Here is a 17,791-nt window from a genome sequence, read left to right as displayed (position 1 = left end):
TTTTTGCTGCACTTTGTCTGTTTGCAACTGATTTCAGTTATACCACTCTCAAATGCTTTTCTTTCTCTTTCTTTCTGTCTTTTTTACAGAGAAGTTTGTTCATATTTTAGATCAGATTCTGTTTTCTTGTCATTGCTGAGCACAAAGAAAACTACATTTAGTTTTGCATCTAATCAGGAGTGCAAAAGAAGCAGTGAAAGTGTAGTGTAAAATGTCTAATACCTTTGACGCCAGCATGCAAAATATATAAGAAATAATAAGTTATATATGTGAAGTATGGAATTATAAAGTATGAACAGTATCGTGGTATCAGCACATGAAAAAAATAAATCGAAAAAGTTGTAAATGTTGTGTGCAAACAGTGTGGTGTTTCTAGAACATTATATGGCAAAAGTTGATTTTATTTTATTTTTTGGCCGTTGACAGTATTTTCTACGTCCTCTGTGAAAACTTTGAAGCTGGCTTGATGAAATGTTCTGATTTTGGTTCTGGAAGTTTTTTCAATTTGGGCTTTTTTTTTTTTTTTAAATCTATAATGCTTCATTTACATATTTAAATAAAACTAACACAAAAAAAGGATTACCTTGTTGTAAGTAATCAAGTGGTGAGATTTTATGGTGACATTCAACTGTAGTGTCGCCTCTTAATCTGGTTTGTGTTCTCTTTATTAGGGATGTGCCCACAAAATAGAGCATTAAGTCTTTGTTTTGCTGCTTTATGGGCTTAATGATCTTCTAGATTATTACCAAACTAGAACTATATGACAAATATCAACCAAGGCTGGTGGGAGCCTGCCAATAGATAGAAATTTAAACAGATTATATTGTGTGAATGTCCACCAAAAAAACAAACACAGTATAAACTGTGGATAAACTATTAAACACTAAGTAAAGTTCTGGCTATTTCAATTCCAGCTACAGTTTCTGAATCTTAAAAAAAAAAAAAAAAATCCTTGTAAAATGGACGATTAGCACTTAATGTATGAATTATGTTTTAACTTAAAATCCTCTAACAATATATATTTACATGCTTTGCATAGCTGTTTATTATGAAGGTGCACTCTGGCTTTTCCGTATATCGTTTTAATATCACGACCTGATTACTGCTGTGTGTGACGTGTTTGTGTCTAAAAGATGTGACGGCGCTTAACGGAGACTGAAGGCACAAACAGAGGCTCAACGATTTCCTTTCAGTAAGTTTAATTCATACGCCAGTATTTGGGGTAAATACTTTTTTGTTTTTTTTTCAAAATGAGTGGTTATAATAAATCAAGACAAAAATTCATTTCATGTTTCATAAAACAAAGCTTACCTGAAATCAAAGGTACAGATTTGGTAACTGGACTCTCATTTTAATACTGTGGAGTATTTTTTTTCCTTCACGACACATTTCACTTCACATTTACTTCCTTCATCAGTGCTATTTGGAAAACGTTCCATCCAAAACATTATTATAATGTTATTCACATTTCAAACCAAAAGTCTTTTCAGCTGTTAAATAAAAAAAATTAAAAAAAACAATCCACCTGTAAATCTTACAATCACACAAAAACATCACGTCATCGTCATCATGGAATCACAACTTAAAGGAATCAAGTTCAGTTCAAGGTTAAATACGATTCATTTCAACGTATTAGAAGAGAAACGGTAAACAAAGTTCAGTCACAGTATGGCACCGTCAGTAAATACTAGCCATGTGTGGAAGTTTAGCTGGTTTCTGGGGCTCAGCAGGTGCCCAGAAGTTTCCTGAACTCCTGTTTGATGCAGCTGTAGATGACGTGGTAGAAGCGCCTGTCCGACGCCATGAGGTCGGTCACCATCTCGGTGTGGTCGACTCTGGGCAGCAGGTAGAGCGACGCCTTCACGGACAGCGAGGTGAGCAGCTCGGAGAACTTAGTGGAAGATTCGACAGGAACGATAATGTCACTGGTCCCGTGGAGCAAAGCGAACTGAGGCACTCTGGCAGGAACAGAAAACACAGTCAGTAAAAAGTGGTGAGATCGTATTTGTATTTCTAACCGATGCTTCATGAATGAGCTAAAGGCAGCGTGTTTCTTTCTCACTTGTTGAGTTTGTCCTGGCTGAGCTTCTTCAGTAAGTGTGTCGGTGAGTAGTACGGGAAGTTTTCCACTCCGTTCATGGCTTTGTGCATCGTGGAGACGTACTCGACTGCTCGCCTCTGCTCGTGCTCGTAATGGTCCATGATGTCGTAAACGCCGCTCAGACCTGTTCAGGGAACAACAAATCGTTAGGAAGGACTAAAGGATGGAGACAGGAGGTCAAAGTGTCGTCCTAAATTTAAAGAATTTGAGTTTTGAAAATGCTTGTGTGTTAAAAAAGTCTTTTTGTTTTTTTTGGCCTGATGGCATATTATCATTATTACCAAAGGACCAGAGGACCTGACATGTAGGAAACAGTTCCAGCTGCATTGGAGAGCCCAGATGTGTTCCCCGTACTCAAACGTTGAACCTGCTCTTTTTTATTCACTGGGGTCAGATTCAATAATATCTCACTTGGGGAAAATAAAGATTTGCCATGAATGAGCTGATGCAGAAAACAAATGTAAGGGGCAGCATGCCGACCTCCTGAAGTCTAACCTCCTTCATACCAGCCCTTGTTGAGGCCTCACATTCCTGGTTTGTGTCTACAAACAACCGACGACAGAGAGGACTGCTGGCTGACTGGTGGACCAAACCCAGTTACTGCAACATCTGACCAACAACATCCACGACTGTTAGTCTGGATACACAGCTACATGACTGGACGAAGACAACGGGGGGGTTGGCAAATGGCGCTTATAGTCATCAGTTAGTTACATCTGGGGTCCCCTGAGGAGGTGTGGTCTCACCATACCTCCTTCCCCTTCATATATCTGTTTTTGACGACTGGTTGGACATTTAGTATGCTGATGGTATAAGACTGTCACTTAACAAGTATTTATAGTGACACTGATGAAAGGTTTGCATCAAACGACATCTTACTGGATGGAGACAGATTAGTAGAACTGACTCAGACTGGAATCAAACTGGTAAGGAAGCCCTTCACCAACCAGTTCCCTGGATTTAATCTGGAGTTTGACCTCCGTAGTGACACTCAGACTAAACAGGAACTGGGTAAAGTCCTTCTAACTGTTCTGTCCAGACCTAGTCAGCATCTATACGGCTTTGTTGCAGCTGTTTGTGCCCTTTTGGTGGGGGGCAACAAATGGCGGGTGGCTTTGCTGGTGAGGTTGCAAAAAAAAGAGTCGTCAGGGTCGACACCAGAGGCTACACCCACCGGATTCACAGTACGCTGCTGTTTTTGTACATGTCTAAGCATGACTGTGTGGGTCCATGGAGACATTTGAGCAGTTTTATTTTATATTCTTATAAAGTAAAATGAAGATAAATGTGTTTTTTGTCTTCATTAATGTAACTTCTGCGTATATTCTGCTGCTAGCTGTGAGCATGAAAGCCACCAAAATAAACTCAACTCCTGACAGCTGAGTATTCATCAGGATGTGAGACTCGGCATCAAATCCTCACCGATAATTCCTCTTATCGACAGCGTGATGTCCCGGTGCTTCTTGGACTCGATGAAAAGCTCCTCTCGTGCATCAATGAGAAAAAATGTGGTCAGTGCACACAGATGTGCTCCTGCTGAGTGGCCGATTAGCACAACGTTGTCCTGAAAAAGACAAAGAAACCAACATACATTACATACATAGTGATGCAAAACTGGTCCCGCAACAAGAAATAAGAATCAAAGCGTCAGTTTTCTCCAACAAAAACGTCAGTATTAGTTCAGAATAGTGGGACTCAAAGTGAAATAGAGAGTTTATTTATTAGGTGGGTAGCTGTGGGATTGAAAGACCCATAAAACTGCTTTAAGAGCCAGAAATATTCTATGACATCGGGGCAGTTTTCATCATCTGAGGATGTATAATGAAGAGTCTTTCTAGCTGATGTCATCACAGGGTTTTAATTTACTTACTTTGTCAAAGTTAAACTTGTGTCCGTTCTCTTGGGTCCAAACCAAGCAGTCAGCAACATCTTGGATCATCCCTAAAACGTTTGTCTGGCGATCACATGAAACCAGAAACCAGTGAAACATTAACAAACAAATGATCCTGAAGGTTATGAGTATGAATTACTGCACAGTTCTCTACATGTTCTATAAATCAGATTTAAGCACACTAGGATGACTGTGTCCCCTCCAGCATCCTTACCTTTGGGTATGTGCAGTAATCTGGACACACTACGGTTGCGTTCAGCTCTTCAGCCATCCGCCTCGCCAGTAAACAGTAAATCGATCTTTCTCCGGAGCCCCACGCGCCTCCGTAGATGAAAACCACCAGCGGCGCCGCCACGCCTTCAGACTTGCCCGTATGTGGAGGGTGGTACAAGTCCAGCTTGTTGCCTCTGCGGCCAAACGTGATGCCCTTTCAGGTGAGAAGAGTGTGATCGTTTACACATCGTTGAGTTAAGGGGGCGACTTTATTTACTAAAAAATAACAACACCAGACTCTGCAGATTTTCACACCTTTTCATAGTGCTTACGGTTCTCCTCGTTCTTGTACCAGGACTTCCACTGGAAGTACAGCTTCCCGTACTGCAGGTATTTGAGAGTTTCCAGCACAGCTCTGGTCAAACAGTATATCCGTCTGATTCAGAGAACAAGGAGAAAAGAGGATTAAAAAACACTCTTTTTAATGCGTAAGAACCAAACTACATTATGCGGGACAACAGAACAAATCCTAACGGTACCTCGGTTTCAGCGCTTCGATGTACTTCTTATATCCAGGCTTGTTGGGCCACCCGTAGAGCCACTGGGTCGCCAGGGAGATGGAGTACGGGAGGCCCACCAACAGGACGCCCACCGTCACCGGCAGTGACATGTGGGATCTTATTCCAGACCTGCAAAGGCAATAAACACATATACTATAATTAGGATTATTCTTTTGTTTTTGTTCTTGAAAATGTTTTTTAGAGCGGCTCTTACATGTTGCAGCTCAGTCAGTCCGTCCGTCTTCCCTGCAAACATTTACAAAACGAGGACAAAGTGTAAGTAGCAGGAAAATGTTAAACTGGTTGTCAGACACACAACAGCAAAGTGTAAAATACTAACTCATCTCAAGCAGATTGCAAACTGCAGCTGCAGCTTTCAGAAGCACTTTGTAAGGCTGTTTTCAAACTGGTTCGATTTATATGTAGGACATAGTTTAGTAATGCTTCACAGATCTGTCATTAGCAATTAAATAATTAGAAATCCAGGGTCTGCAGGTTGTCTTCATCCCACTACAGCTTTTCAGGTATTTAGATCATCAGGTAACAACTCGAACCAACTGTCTGGTGTGTGATCTGTTCAAATAGAGAGTATCTGGACCAAACTCCATTTATTAATACCTTATTGTTATTTTACAGTGAGAGTTGTTTCTTATTTATTTAACATATGCAACTAAAGATAACTTGCTCACACATCACCGCAAACACATTGTGCTAAAACTGTTGTTGCTGCTTGAGACAAAAAGAGAACTTGTCATGACTTATCTATAGGAGACATCAATCAATCAAGTTAAAGTTCTTGGATACACAGTTAAAAACAAGAAAACTTTAATCACTAAACACAGACTTTGTAGACATGTGCACAGAAAAACGAGCCAAGAAGATGCACTCTCCTACAAAATCACCTCATTCATTACAGAAGGATTAATTAATTCCAATTAGAGTTATCCAAGTCACTTGGTTTTAAAAAAAAAGTCCTGTATTTCATCATATTGCAGAAAAACTAAATATCTTAACTCTATCACGTTTTCCAGTATTTTATTGTTAATTGCTATTTAAAACTAATCAAAGTATTTTTTTAGCCTTTATTTAAACAAGAAAAGCCCCAGTGAGAGTCTCTATTTTATGGCTGCCCTGTAAGCACGAGCAAAAAACACATTTTTCAGCTAAACTACAGAATAAAATACAAAGAACAGATATTTACACAGACTCTCTCATATAAAATACACGCCACAGACAATCACAATAAAACCCTCTACACATACAGAATAAGCAGTCATACGTTAGAGAAAGTGTAAAAGTTAAAATTAAAAAAACAGGGACACTCGTACTGCTCCATGTGGGACACCAGGGCCGTAAACCTGTCAAATGGGATTAGATCATCTAATCTCAACAGGTTTTGTTCCAGTACTTGGGTGCATAATATTCAAAAGCTTCTCAGTTTTAATGTCTCCAAGACTATAAACTCACGGGGCCCTAGTTTGATGAGAAATTGATCTATAATTAAACAGACAAGTCAGATATTCAGATATTTTTTTCCTAACAAGGCTTTGTTAGATGAATAAAATGCTGTGCTGTTCTCTTCGAGCTGCCACCCAACTGTCTGACAGAGTAAACAATAATTAGTTTAATTATTAATTTAATGACTTGAGTGGATTTTTCCCAACCTGGCAACCCAGACACTGTTGTAAATAGTGGCTTATGCTGATCTTTAGATAAAGTACTCAGACAGTGGTGTCCTGTTGTCTTTATACGTGTACCAGTCTGCCCTCTAGTGACATTTTAACACCACCAGGCAGGAACTACTTGCAAAAAAAAGAAAAAAAGCTGCCTTATTACTTTCTTTACTGTATTTAATGACAACAGAAAAAAAACTCTAGAGAGCTGCTGCTAACTTTTTAGCATAAACCGACATTAGCTTGCTATATGCTGTAACACTAAGGCCGGTATCACAGCTAAATAAATAAATAATAAGGGTGTGAGCTGCATTGTGTAATTTCAGTGTAAAGTTAGCTGGATATCTCTGTATTTTGTTTTTAATTAACCCCACAAACAGAAGAACTACCGACGTCAGTTAGTTTGACATGTTTTGCAGCTTAAGCTAGCTTACAATTATCTTCGGGGAAAACAATGGAGAGGTCAGGAAAGCACAGGAAGCGGCGGCGAACACACCGGAAAACAGTCATGCGTGGCGGTTTGTGTCGAAGCCCATGTCCCCCGCGTTAATTTATCCCGTTATCAGATGACATTGGGTCGCGGGGAATCGATGCTGCGGGTCGGTTTAACGGGATACCTGCCGTCCTCCAACAGCCGGCGGTGTGTCGCCGGCCTGACACCGCCCGAAGATCAGCGCGGCGCACCGAGAGAGGAAACCATCGCTCACTTCCGGTTTGGTCACGACAAGCAGAGAGGAAAACGGTCGAGTTTACGGAAGTATCAGAGGTTGTTTGGTGCTTTACAGATATAAATAAACAAATACAGTGAGTGGATAGATCAATAGACATAAGTACTGTTGATTTTGCTTAGATTCTTTCCATATGTAGACATTTCATTTAGCAATTTCCCTGAGGTCTTGTACCGAAGGGATTAATAAAGTTTTATTCTAATTCTAATTCTAATTCTAATTCTAATTTCAATCAGTATTATGCGGGTACTCTAAATGTAGAAAAACACTGATACTGCACAGATTCTTCCGTGAGTAGGTAATACAGTTATTAAAATACTGATATTGGCACAAATGTTGAAAAAATCTATATTGTAAAGAGTCTTTTAAATGAACAAAATATTCATAATGTGCAAGTTTTAATGCACTGATGTTGCACTGAATGAGGTGAGACCCTATGTGCAGTCTACTAGGAGAAGAGGGAGAAAAGTTAACCATCTCAACTCACGATATACTAAAAATATACAAAATTAGAGCAAATCTGTTAGCTGTGATTCCGACAAATCTCCATACACTAGACATGGCAGTCAAATATTGTGAGTTTGGTGCCAAGCTCAGACTTTTATACACCATAAAAAAATATTCAGATAAATAGATCCTTTCATTAAAAAAAATATAATGCCTATTTTTGTAAAGAACAAACAAGCAAACTCATAAAACATTCAGGAGCTCGGATGTTCAGGCACAGTAATGTTGCTGAAGAAAGGGAGGATTTCTATCTTGTGTTTGTGCGCAGCTTTGCTCTGATACTCCGGAAATACAACCTAAACTACGATGGTGCATTCAAGGCAACCGGGAACTCGGAATTTAAAGTCAGACTGGGCAAAAGAAATCAAAGAAAACGTCAACAGAAGTCGGTTCTCTGTAACTTCGGTATGTTGTTTTAACTCCACTGCTGTGTTTGTTTTTTTATGTACATCATTTCTCAAAATGGCAGCCTACACAGCAAACTGTAAGCACTTCTCTACTTTTAATGAGCTTCATGTTTGAACGTCTTAAACATCTCTTCTGTCTTTTTTTTTTTTGCTCGTCTGTTTCATCAGTTAAGTGAGCTACATGTCAGCTGACAAACGTTTGTTGCACGTTTGTTGAAGCAGCCATATTTGTTTGTTTGTTTGTTTGTTTTTATGATCTTTTACATCCAAAGGTCAATGGTCGTAAATGACGTAATTTGGGGCCTAATCCCGAGGTACCCTGAACGCAGCACAGTGGATCTGGTATTTAATTTTTGCTTTATTCATTTTCTTTTATTTGTTTTTGCCAAACAGCCACAGACTATTTTAAATACAGTCAAAATACTAACAACTGAAATAGGTGTGATTTTATATGAACGATGCCCAAAAGCCTGAAAAAGTTTGTTTTGTTTTTTCTGTTTAGGAAGATCTCGGTTTAGCTGAACATTGTCAAATTAAAGCAGGGCTGAATTATATTTATATAAAATTCGCTTTTTCCTTTGTGTTTGTTTTTAGCTTTTTAAATGGTTAAAGTGTGGCTGTGATGAAGCTCCAAATAAAAGTAAGCAGGCAGTGTTTGGCACAAGATCGTTTTTTTTTTTTTTAAATATGAGTATTTTTGTCAAACCCTTTAACTTAAACTTAAAGGTCACATCTCTTGACAGTTTAGAACATCCCAGCCCGCCACAGCTTTCTTCTTGGTGGTCCACTATGTAACCTCATCATGCAGGAGAAACTTGACATATCAGACGACTTTATCCTTCCAGCACTGATGCCTCTAATCGCTGCCTTTTTCTCTCAGACACACCACTTATTTACTCTTGAAACTTTTTTCTTCATAAGTGACCAGAACACTGAATTATCCTGGGATTTTCCACATAATGTGGGTCAGTGGAAAGTTCTTAATCCCGATGCAGAAGCTGTGCTTTGTTTGTTAGCGGTCACTCCAAAGTTCACAGATGTACGAGTTTTGCAGTTTTATATTCAGTACTTTCTTATTTTAATCCACAGAAACCACAAATGTTTCTGTGCAGTTCTTCACATTGCCTCTACCGATACTCAGACTTGTAACCAAAAGTCAGACATGAGTACATTTGTGGTTCAGGTGTCGTTTCTCATTTTCCACTGAGATCCGTTCTGCTGATTCGGGTCGACACTTGGCAGATTTTTGCATATTCAAGATTCAAAAGTTTTTATTCGTCACATGCTCATACAGTATGTGCAGTCGTGCAGAGGGACTGTTCCTCCAGGCTGTGCAATAACAATTAGACAATATGAAAAAGGCACACTTTTTAAAAACAATAGAAAAAAGTCATAAATCATAAATAATAAGGGAGGAACAGATTATGAAGCTAAACACAATTTAGTGATGAGAATCGTAACTTCACTGCTTTTCCCTTTTTATGATGACAAAAAAAGAGTTTTCATTGCACCTCACTGCACTAAAAGCTATTGTGTGTCTGTAACATTCCTGTGAAAACTCAGACTGTGAGACTTTTGTGACCTACTTTAGGTGCAACTCCTTTTTCACGTTTGCCTTCTGGGCAAAACCTGTCCTCAAAGGCCAACTTGTGACCTCAGCTTCTACTGGAAGTTTGTTTAACTTCATATAAAGGGCACAATGATAATTATTTTCACTTTCACAAGCAGCTACTCTGATGTGTATAATAGTAATCATGGCAACAGCGTATTCTACTGAACCAGTCGGCTGCCTGAAGTCGTAGCATTGACAGCACACGTCCAGCAGAGGGAGGGAGAATTCTTTCCTTTGGGTCTTGAGTTACTAGTCTTTATTAATTCCTGAATGTCTTGCAGGAAATCACTCAGCCATACACGACTGGGGAAGACTGAACCTGACAAGAAATGAGCAGAGATAGAGAAAAGCATCACAGAATAATAGGATATAATTTGTTTCTATATCTGTTGTGTTAAAGTCATGCCTTAAAGCAAAACCAGTGGAAGCTTTAAAAGCGTAAAATCCATCTAATATACTGTACGTTTTGTAAAATAAAGTCCATGTCATGTGTCTTTAATAGGTTTTAGCTGTGCAACTGGCTCCACACGTCTATTCTTACACCTCTGTGGTCTCAGTGTCCACTGAGCAAATCTAAAGCATTCTCTGTGAATTCACAAAGAGCAAAGGGTTTTATTGGCCCTGGCCATGGAAAACCTTGGATTCAGCACTGCCAGTTCATGGAAAGCAGAGCAGCGTACGAGTGCTGACCAGCCCGCGGGTTATTGTTGTGTTTGGCCCCACGGAGCGGAGCCTCCAGCCCTGAGTGGGCGTGCGGTTGCTCCCTCATGTGCCGCGATGTGGGGAGTCCCAGGTGCTTTTTCTGAAGCCACAGTGGAAATGGAGCCATCGAGTGAAAGTCAGGCATTCATCGGGCAGTAATGAGCCCAGTCAGCCCATTTTAAAACACTGCGTGCGGTTGAAAATTCACAGCATTTTCCCCGTTCCCGTTAAACAATTATATTATCCTTAAGGGGAAATATTTCATGCACGGCGGTATTAAGACAACACCGTTTGACGAGCCCTGTGTTCTGTGTGGGAGCAGAAGAAGAAGAAGAAGAAAGTGGATTGTCTGTAGTCTTTCTATTATGTTGTGAACCAACATTAATCTGTAGATTGTAAAACAACTCTGGTCAGCAGCTGTCAGCCTGAAATAGAAGGAAAACGCAGTGAACAAGATGTCACAACTGTCACTTTTTTTTTGCTCTCTGAGTCTTTTCAGATTAAATCAACTCAGCGATTCCCTTTTTGGCTTGCAGGGAAATACAGTGAACGTCTCGCTTCGTGTCCTTCAACAGGAAACTCCAACATCCGGCCACCATGGCAGCAAACAACTGTCCTCCTGACGTGTCCTGGAGCACGATGCTGCTGAATCACTACCAGCTGCAGTGATGCTGATCTGCAACACCAGCAATCTGCTCCTTATCACTCAAATGATGTCAAAAGTTCCGATTCTGATAAGAAAACCCCGTCGAATTATCTTCTCATCAGTGGGAATAGTCAGCAGCTGCAGATGTTGACATTCTCAGTGATTGAAACTCAGCCGGGAAACAATGCTTTTAATGGCACATTTCTCTTGGATGAAGACAAAGATGTACTGTGTCCACATAACTGAGGCACTGTGTCATCACCAGAAGCCAGAATCCTGATGTGATCATCACAGATTTCTTACGACCCGTATCGATGTTCCCATCAGCGGCCTGAGGCTTTGTGAAGTTCTGCTTTTAAATGCTCTCCTCCAGCATGTCACAGTGCAGCGTTCCTCACTCTTATCTACCGCTGAAACGCCTCTTAGTGCGGTGAAAGACAAAACAAAGCTCAAGAATGGCAAGAAAAATAATTGTCGCTGTCGAATTACAAGGTGTGAGCGGCTCGTTATTGCAAGCAGCAGTGAGTCAGAGGAGTTTGTGCACAGAGCTAACTGGAAAGGCTGGTGGTACTGGTTGTACCTTTGAAATCAGATCGTTCTGTCCCTTTTTGCACATTCAGGCCCGGGACAATCGGGCTCAGGAAGTCTTTTCAAAAACCAAAAGTACATTCACTCACATAGAAATCGCAGAAAGTTCCCAGTTCTTTGTGGGAGATTCAGTTTATCTGGTTTGATTTGAACCATGTTCGCGTTTTATTGTGAAATTCTGCCTTGATGTTCTGTGCTTTATCTCTCTTGTAGGATGCTTATCCTGCCCTCGATCCGTTGAGTCATTGTGGGTGTTTCAGGTTAAACAGAAGCTCGCTACTTTCTGCATGCACAGTCCTTGTAGGAAAAAAAAAGAGAAAGAAAAGAAAACAGAGGGAGTGTCGACGGGATTGTCAAGAGATGAGTCATGAGTACACGACACTGCAGAAATATGTAAATATGTAAGGTATAGGAAAGGTGACTTTAAAAAAAATATTCTAGAACTACTGTCAGGTATATACGACAGCCAACCAGTGAAGTTAAAGTCAAGACTCCTGTGACGTGCACTCTGACAGGTGAAACAAATATCATTGATCAACTCATCGCAAAGCAACGTTCAGCAGGGAAACCTTCAGTCCTGGCGTTCATGAGAACTTTGTCAGCCAGCAGGACAGTGCATCCTGTCAAACTGCTCAGGAATGGCTCGAGGAACACGACAAAGAGCCTGAGGCGGTAACCCGGCCTCCAAACTACCCACATCCGGATCTGACTGAGCGTCGGTGAGATGCACCGGAACAAAACTGATCCACGGAGACCCCACCTCACCAGTCACATGACCCAAAGGATCCGCTGCCAATGTCTCGATGTCAGAAACCAGACGATACCCCCGGAGGTTCTGTGTCTCCGCTACGATGGGTCAGAGCTTCTTTTGCTGGTGCAAGGGAGACTTACACCATATCAGGAGGGTGGTTTAAATGTTCTGGCTGCAAGGTGGAGCGGTGGTTAGCATCGTTGCCTCACAGCTAGAAGGTCGCCGGTTTACGTCCCGGTGAGGACACCCGGGATCTTTCTGCTTGGAGTCTCCATGTTCTCCCCGTGCAGCGTGGGTTCTCTCCGGGTTCTCCGGCTTCCTCCCACAGTCCACAAACATGCTGAGGTTAATTGGTGATTGTAAATCGTCCGTAGGTGTGAATGTGAGTGTGCTTGGTTGTCTGTCTCTAAGTGTAGCCGTGTGATAGACTGGTTACTTGTCCAGGTGAACCTGCCTTCACCCTGAGTCAGCTGGGATAGACTCCAGCCCCCCATGATCCTAGTGAGGATTAAGATGTATAGATGATGGATGGATGGAAGGACAAGACAATGACAAAGTTTAATCGGTGGGCAGCCAAGACTAGTATCAGACTAAATGTTATTCCAGAGAATGATGTTGAAAAACGGCCAGAAGAGTGATTTTGCACAACGTTATGATGCCACAGTGACGCTGAACTTTGGCTTTTTGGATTTATTATGCCATCATTTCATCATTTTGTCCCGAAAGACATTTGTGTGAATTATTGTCATAGTTTGTGCATGAATTCCTGAGTTATGCTCAAAAATGTGTGAAGAATGAAGACACAGTGATGTCGACCTCTGACCACCAATATGTAACCCATTCATCACTAAGGGAACATTTGTGACACATTTAAAGCAATTCTGTTAAGGTGTTTAAGGGATATCATGACACTGAATGAGACCTACCTTCAGCCACAGCCGTACGTCAATCTGAAGATTTACAGAAAGATTGTTGACTTGAGCAAAGTGAGGCTCATCACATTTTTTGCAAACAAGGTGCTGTTTGTTCGACTCCATGAGAATTGGCCCTTGATTCTTGTTGGCAGAATAAATATTGATTGGGTGTATTTTTGACGTGTTTGAACTCGCACAGATATCTACCTCTGTCTGTGTCTTCGCTGCTGAGCGTGGTGTTTGCTGGTGTAATTGTGTACACACTGGCCTGTTTACTTCCCTCCTGTGAACCCCCACTGTGACCCAGTCCCCCGAGCCCCTAACTGATGCATGGCACCGAGCCAGAACCCAAACATGCTGCTCCTGTGTTTTCTCCCCCACGTTTCCCTTCCATCCGCTGTGCTGCACGACTCCAGCGCAGCCGGAGTCACACAGGAATTCTGCTCTCGGAGGGCTCGGGACCTCCGGACACAGAGCCATCTTTTCACGGAGATTTCACAAACACACCCGGCCCAGAAAGAACATCCCTTTGACAGGGGGAACCATGGAAACTGGCACTGACCACAAGGCCCAGTTTCTAGGTATCTCAGTGCTCGGAATCACACCCGGAGTCCCACAGACGCCAGCGAAGAGCAGCGAAGACAGAGGTGCTGGCGTTCAGTGGGGCGATGCGGTTTTTCAGGGGGGCCCTCTGATTGATTGGACAGAAACAGAGTGGCCATTCTTGTCAGACGCACTGGATGAATGCTAACAAGTCTGTGAGGATGCTCGAGAGTGGATTCTTTAGAAGAAGAAGAAAAAAAAACGAGCCGAGAGGTTTGGCAAGATAAGGTAGTTGACGGGGAAACTGACGAAGCAAATAAATGATAAGTAGGTGTGGACGTGTGCATGCGTGCACAGGTTGACGGGTTCAGACGTACCTCCGTGCAACACTTTGGGCTTTATATAGTCCCGGCTCTATGCAGAGAGCGAGGGGTCCAGTTTCAGTGCGTCATGACTCTTTCCAGCACTAACTGAGTCAACAGAACGGAAGAGCTGCCCTCCAGTGCGCGGCCCTCAAAAAACCTCCTGAATGTACCTGACATGACGGATCACCTCATAGAGCAGCGGAATTAACGGTCCATAAGGTCATGAAGCATCTTTTCCCATGCAGAGTGCACACGACCGTTCATCCTGAGTGAGGTTTGCACCTTGGCTTGACAAAGCGTTGACGGAGCCTTTATCGGTGGGAAAACTCAACCTGACGCTGTTTATCGGTCCGCGATTGGATGGTCCACTTCCTCTCGAACTCGCCTCATTTCAGTTCCTGCGAATTCTCACAGCCTTCACAGAAAAACGGCTTTAAATCAAAAGCCGACCTACAGTAGCTGCACATTATAAATAGACGGACGCTGACAGTTCAGCTGTGTGTGTTACATGTCTGAGATCACGCCTGTGCTCAAACTGCTACATGTCTCGCAGCTGCATTACATTGTGTTCCACTGATTCAGCTTCTTCTACGCGGAGCTTCTCTCGGTTTTGAGAAACCGAGACATGTAGATCGCTGGTAATAACGACCCTATTGTAGCCGCACTGGAAATATATTATCTTGCAGCTTGTGAAGAATTATGTAAAACATAAACAGGGTTTGTGGTGAACCGAGATCCACGGCCAGGAACAACGGCAAGCCCCTAAAGCTCCCAGCTTCCTGTGAGTCAGGAATATGCAGCGCCGAAGCAAAAACGGCCTTCAGTGGCTCCAGCGACGTGTCTCACAGCCAAGTTATCCGAGCCGGACGCTAATTTACCAAATCTTAAAGCGAGCGAGACTCCGTCTGTCTGCGTGTTTGAGCCCAGTGAGAGGTTGGTGAGGGTGACCCCACTCCTCGCTTCGCCATGCTGGAACTGGATCCAGATCACCAGTGATTCAGAGGGAATTTTGTGTTTAAGGGTTTACACACACACACACACACACACACACACACACACACACACGAACAGTAATATGCCAAAGCCTGGTATGTTTTAATTCTGCCCCTTTTGTTTGCTTTTCAGTTCTTTGCGTGCAGTGTCCAGCTAAGATAATTCCTTCCACAACCTGCACCGATATCAAATACTGTGAGACTGAGAATACATAAACATTCTTTCTCAAACTGAGGTAAGCTAATGTATTTTATATGGCTTTTTTTTTTACAAGCACAAAAATGTCAGAGTATAACTCCAGCATAAATACTGGTTGGACTTTCTGCAAAACTATTCCGGCTTTGGCCTTCCGACCACCTCGCACACGATTATTTCAAACTGGACAGTGTTATGCATATGTGTGTGTGTGTGTGTGTGTGTGTGTGTGTGTGTGTGCAGCAACTAGATTCCTTACAAAACGCCATGGGAACAAAAAGCTCAAGGAAGTGCTCAAGTTAATGACTCGGTCGCTGCACTCTTTGATCAGATCGCTCATGTGAAGGCAGACTAACGACCAGAGACACCACAGACGCTTCACACACCGAGCTTTGCTTCAGGTATGCTGACAATTAGCTGCATGAAATTTCCCCTCAGAGCACAGACGAGCCTTGCTGGATGTGTCGGCATCCAATGAGCAAATGATTCATAGATAAAAACTCAACCAGTGCAACCACATGTAAGTTGTTGAAATCTTCTCAACAAGAGATTCTGAAGTAATGCGATGAAACTATCCTCTTACTGCTGCTACGTCTGCACCCAAAAACACCACACGAAGGCAAAGCACATAAGGTTTGCACAACATTTAGATGGTGAACAGTCAGCAGCGAGGGCAGAAGTTGTAAAGGAGAGCAGGTAGACGGTGTGAAAGGGCAGGTGTAGCTAGAAACGAGGAGAAGGTGTGTAAGTAGGTGTGGAGATCAGGTTGATGTTTGTAGAGTGGGAGGAACGTCGAGAATTAATCCGAACGTCTGTAGCACACTGCGCTTGCAGATTTGCCGAAATAACAGGTGAATTCCTGAAGTGCAGAGAGCTGTTCAGATCCACAAACCGTCAAGTCCTGGAAGGAGCTTCAAGTACACCTGAATGTGAACTCGCAGCACCTGATCCTAAAAATAAGCACATTCAACTCTGACCAGCAAACCAAACATGAGAACAATGGTGCGGTTTGTTTTGTCACAGCGCCAAAATGTGCTAAAAATAGCGATTAAAGGTGATAAAGTACCAACTTCTGCATTTCCAGACACCGCGCTGGTCGAACTTCCTCGTCTGGTCAAAACTGCAAGAAGAGGAAGTCTGACTGGCAAATCTGGACAAATTAAAAGGCACTTTAAGTTCTTGATGTGCACGAAAAGGTTCGATTATTTGTAATAACTTGCAAAACGACGCAGACAGAGGCTTGTTTTTGTCCATCTGAGCTGTGAGGATTCTCTGTTCAGGGTTCAGCGTTGATGCAATGTTGTGTTTAGAAGCTGAAGGGAAAAGCATGCTGCACACTCTCACCGCGGTGGCTGTTATGTAACGCACCGGTTATGCTCATGTAATGCATACATTGTCAACATCAGTACAGTCAAGAACCACTTGTTAACATACTTCAAAATGATGAGGAATCAATCTCAGCAGAAACACAAGGTTTTCGAGACATCTTATGGTGAATTTCATCAAGTGTCAACATATAACTTTACCATCATGACGCCTGCATGTTTTGTAAACGATGCATGTTGTTTTTAAAAACTAAAAATACTGAAAAACGGATTAACAACAGCAGCGTAATCTCGTATAAGAGCGTTGCGAAACCTTAAAAACACAGGTAACTACATAATCTGGGAAGTGAACTCGCCGTGACACGTTTTTCTAGATGTTTCTCGCAGCGTTTTCATAATCTTCAACCACGTCACAGCTGACATTTCGCAGTGTTCCTCGCCAAGTGCTTCAAATACTTTCAGAGCTTTGCGCGCGGTAATTCTTTAAAACTGTTACGGCCAACTCTGGAGCTGCACCGTTCGGGGAGTTGTGGGAAAATAACAGCAGTGATGAAGTTGTGAAACCTCCAGGATCCAGATTTGCTGTTTAGCGGAGAAGGACAAATTCAATAGGTCTGTGGTAGGTATGTGGGTTTTGAGACAATGTTAATTACAGAATGAGTCATGTTGGTGTTTCAGGAAATCAGAGTGATAAAGGGTGAGTTCATCTGGTCAACAGGTGACCTTGTGCTGAAACATGCATGGTCGAATCAAACTTTCAGTAAATCAGATAAAATTCTGCTTAGTTTCACTTCTGCAGAACTGCTTTGATAGTTCTTGTAAACAGCAACACTGGACTGAGGTGATGCCAAAAGCTTCGGAGGGTGACGGTGCATTTAGCTAAGTTAGCACGCCACGGCCGCTGGTTCTAAAGTATCTCCCCTTAGAGCTGCTGCACATTGCGTAATCTCGTTTTATCCACCGATCTGGAGGCAGAGACCTCCCTGCTGACGTCAGTCTGACTTTAAATCCAAGTTCAGATCTCATCTTTTCACCTCTGATTGCAGTGAAATGCCGTTCTTCAGTCACTTCAGGCCT

At 42.3% G+C, this 17,791-nt stretch overlaps 1 protein-coding gene across 2 annotated transcripts; it reads right to left on the bottom strand.

Annotated features, from left to right (window-relative positions):
• Nucleotides 1-1,182: 1,182 nt before the first annotated feature.
• On the bottom strand, nucleotides 1,183-7,093 carry LOC103367208 (probable isoprenylcysteine alpha-carbonyl methylesterase ICME). Of its 2 annotated transcripts, none has more exons than XM_008295173.1 (9): nucleotides 6,873-7,093; nucleotides 4,980-5,011; nucleotides 4,745-4,894; nucleotides 4,521-4,641; nucleotides 4,207-4,419; nucleotides 3,972-4,055; nucleotides 3,524-3,665; nucleotides 2,063-2,225; nucleotides 1,183-1,958 (listed from the first exon to the last, which is right to left on the bottom strand). In XM_008295173.1, coding segments are annotated over exons 2-9 (1,110 nt in total). In that variant the 5' UTR covers nucleotides 4,982-5,011; nucleotides 6,873-7,093; the 3' UTR covers nucleotides 1,183-1,723. The 2 variants fall into 2 exon arrangements, with proteins under 2 accessions (XP_008293395.1, XP_008293394.1); XM_008295172.1 differs by having other exon boundaries at nucleotides 6,935-7,093.
• Between the last annotated feature and the right edge of the window lie 10,698 nt (nucleotides 7,094-17,791).

Source organism: Stegastes partitus, unplaced genomic scaffold (genome assembly GCF_000690725.1).
Source record: "Stegastes partitus isolate 25-593 unplaced genomic scaffold, Stegastes_partitus-1.0.2 Scaffold1027, whole genome shotgun sequence".
Lineage (NCBI taxonomy): Eukaryota > Metazoa > Chordata > Actinopteri > Pomacentridae > Stegastes > Stegastes partitus.
The sequence above is the reverse complement of the archived record's forward strand: the minus strand, read 5'-3'. Positions and strand labels throughout refer to the sequence as shown.